Source organism: Theropithecus gelada, chromosome 6 (genome assembly GCF_003255815.1).
Source record: "Theropithecus gelada isolate Dixy chromosome 6, Tgel_1.0, whole genome shotgun sequence".
Classification (NCBI taxonomy): Eukaryota; Metazoa; Chordata; class Mammalia; order Primates; family Cercopithecidae; genus Theropithecus; species Theropithecus gelada.
The window spans coordinates 153,196,795-153,211,139 of NC_037673.1; the positions used below are offsets into that span (position 1 = coordinate 153,196,795).

The 14,345-nt window shown below is 37.8% G+C and overlaps 1 protein-coding gene across 3 annotated transcripts in view; it reads left to right on the plus strand.

The window, feature by feature from the left end:
• SGCD (sarcoglycan delta) overlaps window positions 1-14,345 on the plus strand; it is a 1,194,387-nt gene that overhangs the window by 1,073,555 nt on the left and 106,487 nt on the right. For all 3 annotated transcript variants that reach the window (XM_025388744.1, XM_025388746.1, XM_025388743.1), the window contains one exon: window positions 11,664-11,736. In XM_025388744.1, the coding sequence (XP_025244529.1) occupies window positions 11,664-11,736 (73 nt within the window). The remainder of the gene's footprint in view (window positions 1-11,663; window positions 11,737-14,345) is intronic.

Consider the following 14,345-nt stretch of genomic DNA (forward strand, 5'->3'; position numbering starts at 1 on the left):
CCAATGCTTTGAGCGGCTGAGGTGGGAGGACTGCTTGAGCTCAGAAGTTCAAGACCACCCTGGGCAACATGGTGAAACCCTCTGTCTACAAAAAAAAATTTTTTAATTAACCAGGAATGGTGACATGTCCCTATAGTCAAGCTACTCAAGAGGCTGAGGTGGGACGATTGCTTGAGTTTAGGAATTGGCGGCTGCAGTCAGCTGTGATTACATCACTGCACTCAGCCTGGATGACAGACCAAGACTTTGGCTCTAATTTTTTTTTTTTTTTTAATGCAGCTTTCTGTTGCAGGACACAGGGACTCGTCAAAGGTTGTAAACCCAGCCAAAGACCTGTCACAGTGGGCTTTGGGCACTAAACTGAGTGATTACAGGAGAAAATAAAGAAGCTAGTAGAATGCTATTTCACTGAGACCATTTAAATATAGGCTTAATTGTTTACTTACTTACTTACTGGAAAAGAAGTTATCCAGTATTGCAGTGGTATAGCTGATACTGACAGCTCGTACCTCTCCCCTACAGAAGCTTCTTTTTCATTCTTCAGTTTTTCTGGCTTAAGTAAAATAGAATTCAAAATATCTAAGCTCCTGCTGCTTGTCTAGAAAAGTACAAAGACTCCCATAACAGGGTCCTTGACTTTAAGTAGCTTATTTTGTGGAGAAGGCAAGACATAGTCAATGAAGACAATAAAATAAATGCTCATCCAAGACTTAAGTTAGGTATTATGGAAGCACAACAGAGGGAGCAATTGGTGATAACTGAGGGGAGACCAGGGAAGGCTTCATGATGGAAGTGGCATTTGACCTGGGCCTTATAGGATTCGATGCACTGTGGGGAACAAAAGGAAAGGAAAAGTACTTTCTGGCTGACAACACTGTAAGCAAAGGCAAGGACATGGGAAAACCCAGCCCCACTCAGCAGTCAGTGAAAGGATGCCTCGGTACATGAGAGCAAAGTGTCCAGCTAAATAATCACTAAAAAGTGATTGTCAACTTTTGGTCATCTGGCTTACTACCGCTGAAAAGCTTTAAGTGAAGAACATGGCCATATGGAAATGTCAGTTTACTTCTCTTTCCTTCGTCATGGATAGAATGGTATTAAACCTTAGGCAGGTTGAGCAACAAAATTCTCTTAAGGTGTCTCAAACAAATAATAAATAGGGACTTATTTTTCTGCCATAAAAGTAAGGTGATATGGTTTGGCTGTGTACCCAGCCAAATCTCATCTTGAATTGTAGTTCCCATAATCACCACATGTTGTGGGAGGGACCCAGTGGGAGGTAATTGAATCATGAGGGCATTTAACTCCTTGCTATTCTCGTGATAGTGGGTTCTCATGACATCTGATGGTTTTTTAAGGGGCTAGTCCCCATTTTGCTCAAGACTTCTCTTTCCTGACACCATGTGAAGAAGGACGTATTTGCTCACCCCTGCGCCATGATTGTAAGTTTCCTGAGGCCTTCCCCCAGCCATGCTGAACCATGAGTCAATTAAACCTCTTTCCTTTAGAATTTACCCAATCTTCGGTATGTCTTTATTAGCAGCATGAGAACAGACTAATACATAAGCCAGTGGTAGACAGTTGCTGGCAGCTTAGTGGTATCTGGGTGAACATATCTGAACTCCTCTTGGTCTTTTTCTCATGGTCAGAAGATAAGATGGCTCACGCAGCTCCAGATATCATGCTGATATTCGGGTAAAAACACTGAAACTAGCCACATCTATACCCTCCTATGGACAGTAAAACTTTCTCGGTGCTCCTCCCCAGTAGAGAGCTACCTACATCTCTTTAAACAAAGTTGTGTCATATGTCCACCCCTAGCTTCATGGGAGCCTGGGAATGTAATTATTTAGCTGGGCATTTTGCTCCCGTGAATAATACTGGTATTTTCTTGGCCAGGGGAAAGGGGGAAATGGTTGGTGACAAGTAAATGACATGCTGGCCATACTGGGGATGAAGTCAGTGGACAAGGTAAAAAATTACATAATCAAAATTATCTATAAATCACCTATAAAGCATGCTCATTTTAAAGCTTTCATAACAGGATTGTATTCAGAAATTAAATTATTTAAGTGTTTTAATGCTTTGAAACCTTCAATACTTTGTTAAGATTTCAACTTGCTGGTTCTTACCTTTCAGGTCATCATCATCTTTATCTCTCATAAATGATTTTGTAAGTTTCTCCAATTATTTTTTAGACAGTGTTTCTCTGTGGTCCTCAATTAATGTTTCAATTTCCTTCTCCATAGGAAGGCATCACCACCCACTTGCTTGGTCACAGGAACAGCATGTTCTACTTTTTCGAAGACCAGCAAATTCTTAAAATCATACACGTGTGTGTGTGTGTGTGTGTGTGTGTTTGTGTGTGTGTGTGTGTTTTTAGGTCTCACTGGCATCCATTGGCAATCATCACATCACAAACCATGTGAGTCTTGATTGCTCTCACACTGTGAGAGACACTTGACAACTGAAATCTCCACTGAGGACACAGCGTATCATGGCTCCCATCTCACCCTCACTCCCAGGTGGAAGGGCAGGCAGAATCAATGTTCTTTTTAACTTGATCACATTGTTCATATTTATTCTCTTCCTCTCCCTCTACACTGTTGGCCTGATTCTGGCCACCTGTCCCACTGAGGTCTGGAGGGTAGATATGGATGGAGAGCAACATTTACCTCATTCTTAGGACATACAGTGCATCATGTTTGAGAACCAAGAGGTCTCCCTTGAGCACAGCTCTCTGACGGTGATGTCAAGCAGTCTTCTCAGCTTGTCACTGATGCTTTGTTTGCCTATACTATCCTTACCTGGAGGTTGCCTTGTTCCAGAATGTTCCATCAGTGTTAAACACAACCAGTGAGTTGAAATTGTTTGTTATACTGTGCAGTTTTATTTACTATCAAAAATGATGTACTCATAAGAAACTGAAATGAAATTGCTTGCTGCTTGGATGGTTCCTTTTATTTTTTTTCAAGTTTTGGCTTAATGATACACAGAGCATGAGTTCTGGTCTATTGATTTCCAGAGTAGAGTTTACTTAATTAAACTACTTGTCTCTTCATATCTTGCCAGGATGTTTTTATATGTGAATCTTAAATTGCCCTGCAGTTTCACATCCTACACAATGTTTAAAATGTGTACTTTGATGGTATGGCTAGTTCAGTTAAATTGTTAGAGTATTCAAAAGCGAACATCTTATTTTATCCTTCTCCATTGTTAATATTCAAATTATTGAATGATACTCTTTTATCTTTCTGGCTTTACTGTCTATTCTTGTCTTCATCACTATCTTTTATCATAATAAAATATATCTACCATATACTTTGATATGCCAGACATATATAGCATTTTATGATGTATTGCGCTTTTATAGATATGTAATATATCTCATATATACATGTGTGTATATGTGTGTATATGTATGTGTGTGTATATACACACATATATAGTCACTAATCCTCACAATAGCTTTATGAGAGAAGTATTACTCTTCCATTTCACAAAGGAGGAAACTGAAGCTAGAAGAAGCAAATTAACTTGCCTAGTATCATATTCCTCTTCACAGTCTTCATGGAGAACCCTGAACTTTCACACTGTGTTTTCAGCATTCACATGTGTAAAAATTCCCAACCTAAATGAATCCAAACATTCACATTATGCATGCCTATGTTCAGGCAACTGAACACATGCACCTCTATCCAGCCTGTGCCACAAAGCAGGCTGGTGCCTATATAAAAATGTGGTTACTAACCACCGCTAGGTCTTCAGTATCTGGCAGCCAATATCCAGTACCCAGCTACCTCATGGTACTTCTCTTGTCAAAAAGTTGTAACTCTTGCTGTATTCATTTCTTCATCTTTCACCTCTTCTTGTGCCCACACAGTTTGCCTTCAACTTTTGATAGAATGTCTCTTGAGATGTAAGTGTCTTCTATGTTGCCAAATCCAATGGACTTTTCTATTCCTTTCCTTAATTTCCAACACTGTTTAACACAGATAAACTGTTCCCTGCTTCTTGAAATACACACTTCTTTCTCTTGGCCTCTGTGTTACCCCATTCCTGGTCTTCTTTCTACCTCCCTAGCCTTTATTTATTTATTTTTTTTTCCATTTTCCTTTGATGGCTCATCCTTCCATACCCAAAATTAAAATGTTGGAGTCCCTTAAAATTCTGACGGCTCTCCTTTTACATTACTCTAACCATTCCTTGGATCGTAACACCCTTCTCTTGGTGTCCACACTCACCTACATGCCAGTGACTCGCAATAATAGCACTTCCCCAGCAAAACCTTCCCAGGTCCTCTGCTGCTAGGCTAAGCCCCCTGTTCAGTGTTCCATCAACTTCTTGTCCTATTTCATAGCATTTGCAACAGTTTCTCAGTTCTTTTTCCAATAGTATTCTTCTGAGGAATTTTTTTTCAGGCTTTTTTCTTTTTCTTAATCACACCCCTCCCATGAAATCTTACTATCACAGATATACTAGATATCCATTTATGTACTATGTAAAGTATTTATATAGATGTTTATATCTATATATTGCTATATATCTCTAGATATAGATATACATCGGTGCTTTATACATAAATACAGTAAGATTTCTTTTGCTCCCTAAGAACCAATTTTTGTCCCCTTGAGGATAACATCACCCCCATTGAAAATGTGTGATTTACAGTATTCGTTATTTTTAAAAATAGATTTAAATATTTTTGTAATATCCACCTGGATTGCTACAATAAAACTTATTAAGAGCAAAGATTGTCTTCTTACTGAACATTGCCTCAGCACTGTGCCGTTCACATAATAGGTGCTTGTTAACTATTTATAGACAACAAATATTACAACACTTTGAATGGCTGTAGATTTTATGTGCATTTAAAAAATTTTTTTCTTAATTTGCAATTCCTAGATAAGAAAGTCCAAGCCTACTTCCCCCCACAAAATCATGTCTGATGTAGGCTCTACATAAATATTTGTTGAATGAATTAATTTTATCTGTACTTTTTGGATAACAAGAATCTGTCCTGATTCCTAAAAAGAAAATATTTGGTATGTATCCTAGAAACTATTTGTAATGACTGCAGATGTTTTGCATTAGAAGTTTATTAAATGCTACCAGCAGCCTGGGGAGACACAATGGGATTCAATTACCTCAAGTGACTATTTCTACTGAAAGTTACTTTCTAGCATCTGTGCATTGTTCATGACTGGGAAGCTTTTCAGAAGCTGACAGCCACCTACCATGTGCTTAATCCCAACACTTGTGGAAAATCTGCATCCTCGTTGATCACTCAGTTCATTTTAAATCTTTGGTTAAACATAGCCAAACTCATTTCCTTAAAAAGAATTTTTCACTTTTAGGAGAAGGCCAAAAATTCATGTTAGGAATTAAGTACAAAAACCTCTGTTTCTAAGGCATTTCCTGTGGTTAGTTGTCCCATAACTCACTCTTCTACAACTAACATATGTGCTGTAGAGAAGACTGGTTTGTAGGAAAATGGGTCTCAGATATTAAAGAGTATTTAAATATCAGATTGCAACCATGTTTACTAGCCTGGACTTATAGAGACAAAAACTATATCTCACATATGTTGGAAATCTTTAAACAATGGGAGCTACATGAAGATACCTTTAGCTAAAACTTTGGAGTAACCAGAAAATTATCTTGCACAGAAGACAGTGTTCATTACTCAAGAATTATTAGTTTATTCATAATTTTTCAAAAATATTCCTGGTAAATATCATGGGAGATTAAATTTTCTTTGTCATGGTTCTTGCTCCTTCATAAGAAAAATATAGTTGGATTCAGAGCAGCTTCCTTTATTAAGTAAAGGCAATTTCTATTGTGACTTAAATATCAAATACCAAAATAGCTGAATATTATTTGTGGAGTATAAAGTTTCAATGGGCATGGCTGGCTTTGAGCATTAATTACTTGGCTTTGACTCTCTGTTTCATCTCCTCCTATGGGCCCTGTGATCATCCTTCAGTTTTCTTCTTGTCCAAAACATCACCAGATCCCATTGGTTTTCCTCTTAAATATTTCCTCAGCCATCCACTCTTCTCTGTCCTCACTACCAATCACATGATCCCATCTACCACCATCTCTCGCCTGGCTTCTCCTTATTACCCTTGCCTTCCTTAAGTGTCTTTTCCATGACATAATGTCTCAGTCAGTCTGGGCTGCTATAACAGATACTATAGACTGGATGTCCTAAAAAACAGAAATTTATTTTTTACAGTTCTGGAGTCTGAGATCAGGGTGCCAGCATTGTCAGGTTTGGTGGGGTCCTTCATGTTGGCTTGCGGACATCCGTCATCTTACTGTATCCTCACGTGGCAGAGAAAGAGCACTAGTCTTTTTTTCTTCTTCTGAGGACACTAATCCCATCATGGACACTCTACCCTGATACCTCATCTAAACCTAATTATTTCCCAAAGGCCCCACCTCCTAATACCATCACATTGAAGGCTAGGGTTTCAACATCTGAATTTTGGGGGGACACAAGTAATTCATAACATGCAGCCACAGTGATCTTTGAAAAATGCCAGGTGGATCAAGTCAGATCACCTGCTTAAAACCTTCACTGTGGTCTCTGAGGCTCTGCACTCCCTGGGCCAAACTTTCTCTCTAGTCTCACCACATAATGTTCGTCTCTTGCTAAGAATGGCCTAGCAACACCAGTCTTTTTTTTTTTTTTTTTTTTTTTTTTTTTGCCAGACGGAGTCTTGTTCTATCTCCCAGGCTAGAGTGCAGTGATGGGATTTCAGCTCACTGCAACCTCCAACTCCCAGGTTCAAGCAGTTCTCCTGCCTTAGCTTCCTAAGTAGTTGGGATTACAGGCTAATGCCACCACACCTGGATAATTTTTGTATTTTTAGTAGCGACAAGGTTTCACCATGTTGGCCAGGGTGGTCTCAAACCCCTGACCTCATGATCTGCCCGCCTCAGTCTCCCAAAGTAATGGGATTACAGGCGTGAGCCACTTCGCCTGGCCCAGTCTTCTTTATTAGTGGGAATTTCCCAACTGTGAAGCCTTTCCATAGTCTTTTCTACTGCTACATTCAGCTCTTGACTAGTTAAGTTCTAATATTTTTTCAAATATCAGCAAAACTTCACTCTTTTAGGAAACTTATCTGCCAAACCAGGTTGTGACTTCAAGTTTTATACTTTCAAAGACACATTTCTTTATCACTACTATATATTTTCATTTCTGAGATTAATTACTAGGTTTTTTGGCATTTTTTGTTTTGTTTTTTGTTCGGTTTTTTTTTTTGAAATGGAGTTTCACCCTTGTTGCCCAGGCTGAAGTGCAAAGGCACGATCTTGGCTCACTGCAACCTCCACCTCCTGAGTTCAAGCGATTCTCCTGCCTCAGCCTCCCAAGTAGCTGGGATTACAGGCATGCACTACCATGCCCGGCTAATTTTATATTTTCGATAGAGAGGATTTCTCCATGTTGCTCAGGCTGGTTTTGAACTCCTGACCTCAGGTGACCCGCCCACCTCAGCCTTCCAAAATGCTGGGATTACAGGTATGAGCTACTCCGCCCAGCCGATTACTAGTTATTTAAACCAATTAGTGTACACTAGTGAAGGACACCATATTATACTGTGAGCTTCTTACCTCTTTGCTTCTCCACTAGAGCCTCGTGCTTGATATAGATTTAAGTTAATTGAACTTTGAGTTCACCAACATACTGTGCTCCTCTCCTGGTGCATAGAGTTTATCCAATCAGTTATATCTGGAAAATAATAAAATAACAGGGGTGGAAGGAACCTTAAAGATTATGTAATCCACCCAAATGGAGAAATAATGCTAAAGGGAAAGTTGTGAAAGGCCATGCAATGAATATGCAAAATTAGAACCAAAAACCAGGTTTTTGGTTTCTCAGTATTTGGATATTTCAAGAAACAAAATTATTTTTCTTCCATTTTCTTATCACCATTCTCTAGATAGACTTCCTTTCTCCATTTTATAATCTAATATGGGTATAAAACTATATCCTTATCTTGTCAAGTAAAATATCATTGTTATTAAAGTTATCATTCAGGTTCTATATACCCAAGCAATGTGAAGTAGAAAACTGACATTTTTACCTCAAACCTTATTCATCAGATATTTTAACTCCACCTTTTGAAACTGTTGAACATTTTGGCACCGAGGTTTAAACACAAAGATGATTTTTAGCTCATATTCATTAATACAAAAGCACTAATCATAATTATACCAATATTAATCATGTTCGTCAGGAAAAAGTTTATCAAAGCAAACTCTGTTAAGCTAGTTTAAATTCTTAATCAATTTTATAAACAGTATACTTAAGTAATTTCTGATTTTTAAAAGAACATTTCTTGAAATTCTTACTTTTGAGATCAGTTCTTCATGTACAAGAAGTGATTCATCATAAATTTTCTGTATCAAATTTCAGTGATGGTATTTGCTGGCCTAGTAATTTTTCTGTCCAGTGTTTTTCCCAAATCCAATTTTCCTGTGTGACATTTTGCAGATCTAAATTTTTCTTTCAGTATTTAGTCCACAACAATTTTTACATGTATATAGTTTTAGATAATTTGTCATTTTTCATAAAATTTAATTTTCTCAGGTCAATCAGTCAATCTTTGGAGTTTTAAAGAATTACAGCTTTTTTAGGGTTTTGATGTTTTAAGTTTCATTTTTGCTGTCTGCCATTTTATCTATTATGAGGTTTATTTTCTGGTGATTATTTCTACCTATTAAATGCAGTTTAAATCGGATAAAAATCTGTTTTTTTCCCTTAAACACTGAGAAAATGTTTTGCGATTTCCTTTGATACTACAGTATTATTTTTTCTTCTCATTAGAAAAAAGAGGTTGCTAAAGGCAATTGTCTGCTTGGATAAGATTGTAAATCTCATAAAATTTTAGATTTGGGGCAACAGTTTAACTCTGATGCTTATCCCTCATTTAAGAATTGGGGAAATCCAAAACCAGAGATTTTTATCTGACTTGCCTAAGATCATAGAGATAGGACTAGATTTCAGTTCTCTTGACATCCAGGACACTTTGAGGGAAAAGTATGACAAAACTGAGATCTGTACTTGAGTATCCTTTCTGGAGAGGAGAAGCTGGCTTTTTGTTACTAAGGCAGTGGAGTGCATTTGAGATTTTATTTTATTTTATTTTTTTACAAGTTTACCCCCTACCTCTGCTAGCAGGGAAAAGAGCCATTGAGCTGATCTTTATGGTGATTCAGAACACTTTAGATAGATCCTGTCACATGCTTGATAAGTTCCTGATTGATTGTACGGAATTAAGTTATTGGGCAGAGAACCAGCTAATGGAAACACATTGATGAAATCATTTTTGAGAGACATTAAATGGAACTTAAAATAAAGCTGAAATGACTTTATGGATTTTTCACTCAAACTGTTTATGAACATTTATTGCCATCAAATTATATTGTGTCAAAAGAGGGAATCAATAGGTATGGTTTTAATAGAAACCTTTTTGAAATAATAAAATTGAGAATAATTCATTATCTGAGAAAACGGAGAGAGGATGGGATGGAGAAATTCATCCTGAAGGATGATTGTCTACTCTGGGGCTTCTGTGAAAGTGAAAAATGGTGTGAAAATCAGAAACCTGATAGCACTTGGAAAGAAATGGTCTTTTTGAAGAGTATTAATATCTCATCTCATTATAGATGTGAATTGTTTTGAGAAGAAAGGTGATTGAGGATTTAGCAAGCATTGCATTGCTTGATGGCATAAACATTGATATTTGCTCATATCTCATAAAAAGATGAAGATGTAAAGGAGTGACAATCTGCTGAGGGAGACAGTCTAGAGGAGTGATCAAAGGCATCAGTTTTAGAACGGAAAGATTAGAGTTTAAATCCCACTCCTCACTCAATCACCCCTCCCACTTCCACTTAGTTGTGTGACCATAGGACAAATTTCCTGACTTCCCTGAACCTCAAAGATACTAACAGTCTCCACTTCATAGGGTTATTCTGGTGATCATATGAGAAAGTAGAATATCCAGTACAGTTTCTAGTTCATAGTAAATGCTTTAAAAATGTTCTTTTGGAAAGAGTCATAGAAGATCTGGATAAGAAGAAGGACGAATAAGAATCATAAACATTATATAATATTACTGCTGATTGCTTTGTGACAGAGATCTCATTCAGCCTTCCAAGATTCCCAGGAGATAAAGGTACCATCAACACACTTTCTTTTGAGAGAGGGAAACTGAATATCACGGAGGCTGAACTTCATGCCCAAGGTCACTCCACTAATGAGTGGCTTTGAAATCTTTCCCTAAGAAGTCTTATCAATGAGTCTGCCCTCCAGTATGTGGAACATATGGACCCCCATTGGCCAAAATCCAGCAAGAACATAATCAGAGTATTTGGTTGGACCGTGGGAGCTGAGGGAGTGGGAGCTGAGGGAGCATGAGCGTCTTGTTCTTCACTTCCTTTCTACATCCAAAACCTGTCAATCATTTGCCACCTCTACCTGTCAGAGCCTATCCCTCTAGATTTTGCTGGCTTGCCATTCAGTGGGCACCAGCTTACCCTGGCACTGAGAAAGCAATAATTTAATACTCCCATAGAAGCATCAGTACCATTTGGAAATGAGTCCAGTAGAAGCCTTCAGAACCTAAAATCAACCTGCCTATATCCCATATATGACCTTGTCTCTGCCCACACAGAGCTTAAGATCTAGTTGACAGAACACCACACCATTCTAAAGCATGTTCTTTGTTGAATATAATGGAGCATTTCTAAACATGATAACAATGTAAGAGGATTATAAAAATTCACACATGGAAGCAAGACATTCTCCCCTCCTTACAGCATCAAAGTACAGCAAATGTATAAAAAAGAAACACTTTTACTTCAAAGTACAGGATACTGCCTCAGCTAAGTTTAATTGAAAAACTAATATCTAGTGCAGTTGTCTGTGATAAACTGAGGTTTAAATGATTTGAAAACACTTTGGGAGCAGACAAATCAGATAATCGCTATCTTTATGGCTGCAAAGGTTCGAATGGTGTTGACAAGTTGTAAAGATAAAAGCTTATAGCACAGTCAAGAGCTAAATGTCTAGATTGGGTTTGGGATCAATGTTAATACTCAAAGTGTAAAAGCTCTGAACTTCAAATGATCTCTCATAGTGTTCTGTTTTGCTGAACTTTTCAAGATGATAATGTAGAACTTTATTTACTGAAAAACTTTTGGTAGTCGTTAGGCGAATACTAACCCACTGCGTAGATGTCATATGTGTTATGTGATTTGTGCCATGCATTGCAATAACAGAGCTTTGGTTGCTGTTTTTCAAAACATTTCCAGTTGAGTGACTATTAATAGTTTCTGAGACAAGAGTCAGACCTTACCATTTCTAGGCATCTTTTCCTTTCTGAAGCCGAGATGGAATTTGCCTCATGGCTTCACTCTGATCTCAGAAGGAATGTTTTCGAAAGAAGTTCCTTGTTTTTTCAAAAGCTGTTTGCATGAGTGGTTCAATGCTTTCCTATCATGGAGCTCTAAAGCTGCTGGAAAAATATGTGGCAATTGGGTTGTATAATGGATTCGCTGCATTTAGCTCCAATCAGTGTGCTGATTGTGCCTCCAGGTGACTCCAGTATCTCCAATCTCTGTTTGCTTTTCTCTTTTGTTTACAGGAGCGGAGGGCACAGTGTTCCCTAAATCTATAGAAACACCTAATGTCAGGGCAGAGCCCTTCAAGGAACTAAGGTAAACTTCTGACTTTGGTTTGCATTGATTAATGGCTATCGCCTTGCTCTGTGCAACTGGCCAATGATTCATTCTGAATAAATAATAAGTGTCACAACGTGAATACATAAATTAAAAGAGGTTGGAGAGAACCAGAAGGTAAGCTACAACCAAAAGAAAATTTTCTTTGAGAACTTAAAATTGAGGATCTGGGTGGGGTAAAAGGTTGCCCACTTTGTGAAATTTAGATTCATTCATTTGGAATGTTTGTTATCTGCTGTATTTTGTGGTATCCAAAATCTATCCAGTTAGAGAACTAGTTGGTAATTGGTTCTGATCAGCCCAAAGAAAAATGATATCTAAAAGAAGCTGAAGTCTAAATATAATACAGATGTCTTACTGTGTAACAAACTCTCCACTACTTGGGGTGGTATGGTACTAGACAGAACCCCCTTCTGCAGATGTTCCAGGTGCTGATGTTAATCTTCAAATATTTATAAATGTGCTGCCTTAGCAGAGAATGACTCTGAGATGCTGTGTACTCAGCACTAGCAACTAAGGAAAACACAAAAGAACAGATAGATGGATAAACAGACAGACAGACAGACAGACAGACAGAGGGCCTGGAAACCATTCCAGCCACCAAACAACCATCTGATTGTCCCTCCCCACAAAAGGTATTTAAAACGGTATGTTGAAACAAATAGAACTATTCTATTGCTTCAGTTATTCATAATTGTGATGAATTCAGTGAACACTGGCTTTTTTTTTTTTTTTTTCCATTTCTGGTAGTTCTTTTACCTAAAAGCAATCATAAATCACCAAATGACCATATATGGCACTGAATAACTATTTCATAATAGACATCAACCATAGGCACATGTACTTGCATTGCACAAATCATATCTACTCTTTCATGATGCAGTCTGAAGATCTATGCTTTGCTAAAAAAGCAAGAGCCATGTTCGAGCTTGTGTTTCTCTTAACAGAAGCACATGCTCAGTAAGTGGAAAATGTATCACCTCATTATAAAACCCATAGCATTTTTTGCAAAGTCTGTAAGTCTGGATGGCTGTAAGGAATAAATTGGGCCAAAGGCAGAGGACAGTTGGTGGAGAATGAGTATCTTTTCATAACAAAATCCCACATAGAGTGGGCTGTATTTTTAAGATTACACATCACACCACAAGGTTCTACTTTTTACTAGCATAACCATCTTCAGCAGAGCTTCCACATGAACTTACCTGAGTCTCTGTCAGCTAGTTCCTATGTTTCATATAAGGTACTGAAGCTAGAATCTTTTAAGCAAATGTATCTGAGAAAACTTGAGGACTCTACAAGAAAGAGTTATTGCCTGAGAGTGCAACGAACCCTCGTGTCTGTGACGGAAGAGGTCTTTTGAGACAAGCTAATGAGTGGCCTTGTTCCCTTTCTTTTCACAGTCCTCTGTAGAAGCAGGTTTCTTACAGAACTAGTCAGTAATTAGTGATGATTAGCCCCAAGAAAAAGTGCTGTCTAAAAGAAGCAGGACTCTAAATACAATACAGATAATTTTCTATGGAACAAAGCTTTTCATTACCTAGAAGATTTGGGAAATATAAGAGGAAAGGAGTTAGGCTGCCTTATCTTTAAGCAGTAAAGTAAATCTTCTGTAGTTAAAAACAAACCCAACCCAAACCAGTGAAACAAAGACAACTCTCCAGGCATTAGCCCACTCTAGAGATGCATAGCCTAAAGAACATGGAGCAGAGTATTTGCACATGTTATGCTGGAGACATAATTGTAGTGTTTGTTACACAACTTTTAAACAACCTTGAAACTTGCCTTTAAAAAGTTAAACCTCCACAATGTACACGTAAATCTCCTAAGTCCAGTGCAACAAAATAAATAAAGATTTTGTGTAGTTGGTTTATCTTCCGTGCTTCTTCTAAAGTTATAGGTATGTCCCACAGAGGCTAGAAAGCATGAAATTTTTAAAAATAATTTCAATTTTCATTTTAGATTCCAGGATACACGTGTAGGTTCGTTACATGAGTATACTGCATGATGCTGAGGTTTGGAGTACAAATGATCCATCACCCAGGTAGTAAGAGTAATACCCAATAGGTAGTTTTTCAGCCTCTTGCCTTTTCTCTCTCCTCATCTAGTAGTCCCTCAGTGTCTTTTGTTCCCATCTTCATATTCATGTGTATCTAGTGCTCAGCTCCCACTTATTAGTGAGAATGTGCAGTATTTGGTTTTCTGTTCCTGTGTTAATTTGTTTAAGATAATGGCCTTCAGCTATATTCATGTTGCTGCAGAGGACGTGATTTTGTTATTTTTTTTATGGCTTTGTAGTGTTCTATGGTATATATGTACCACATTTTCTTTGTCCAGTCCATCACTGACAGACACCTAGGTTGATTTTTGTGTCTTTACTATTGTATATTGCAATGAATATACAAGTGCCTATGTCATTGTGATAGAACAATTTATTTCCCTTTGGGTATGTATCCAGTAATGGGATTGTTGGGTCAACTGGTAATTGTGTTGTCAGTTCTTTGAGAAATCTCCAAATAATGACTGAAGTAATTTACATTCCCACAGCAGTGTATAAGCGTTCCTTTACTCCACAGTCTCACCAGCATCTG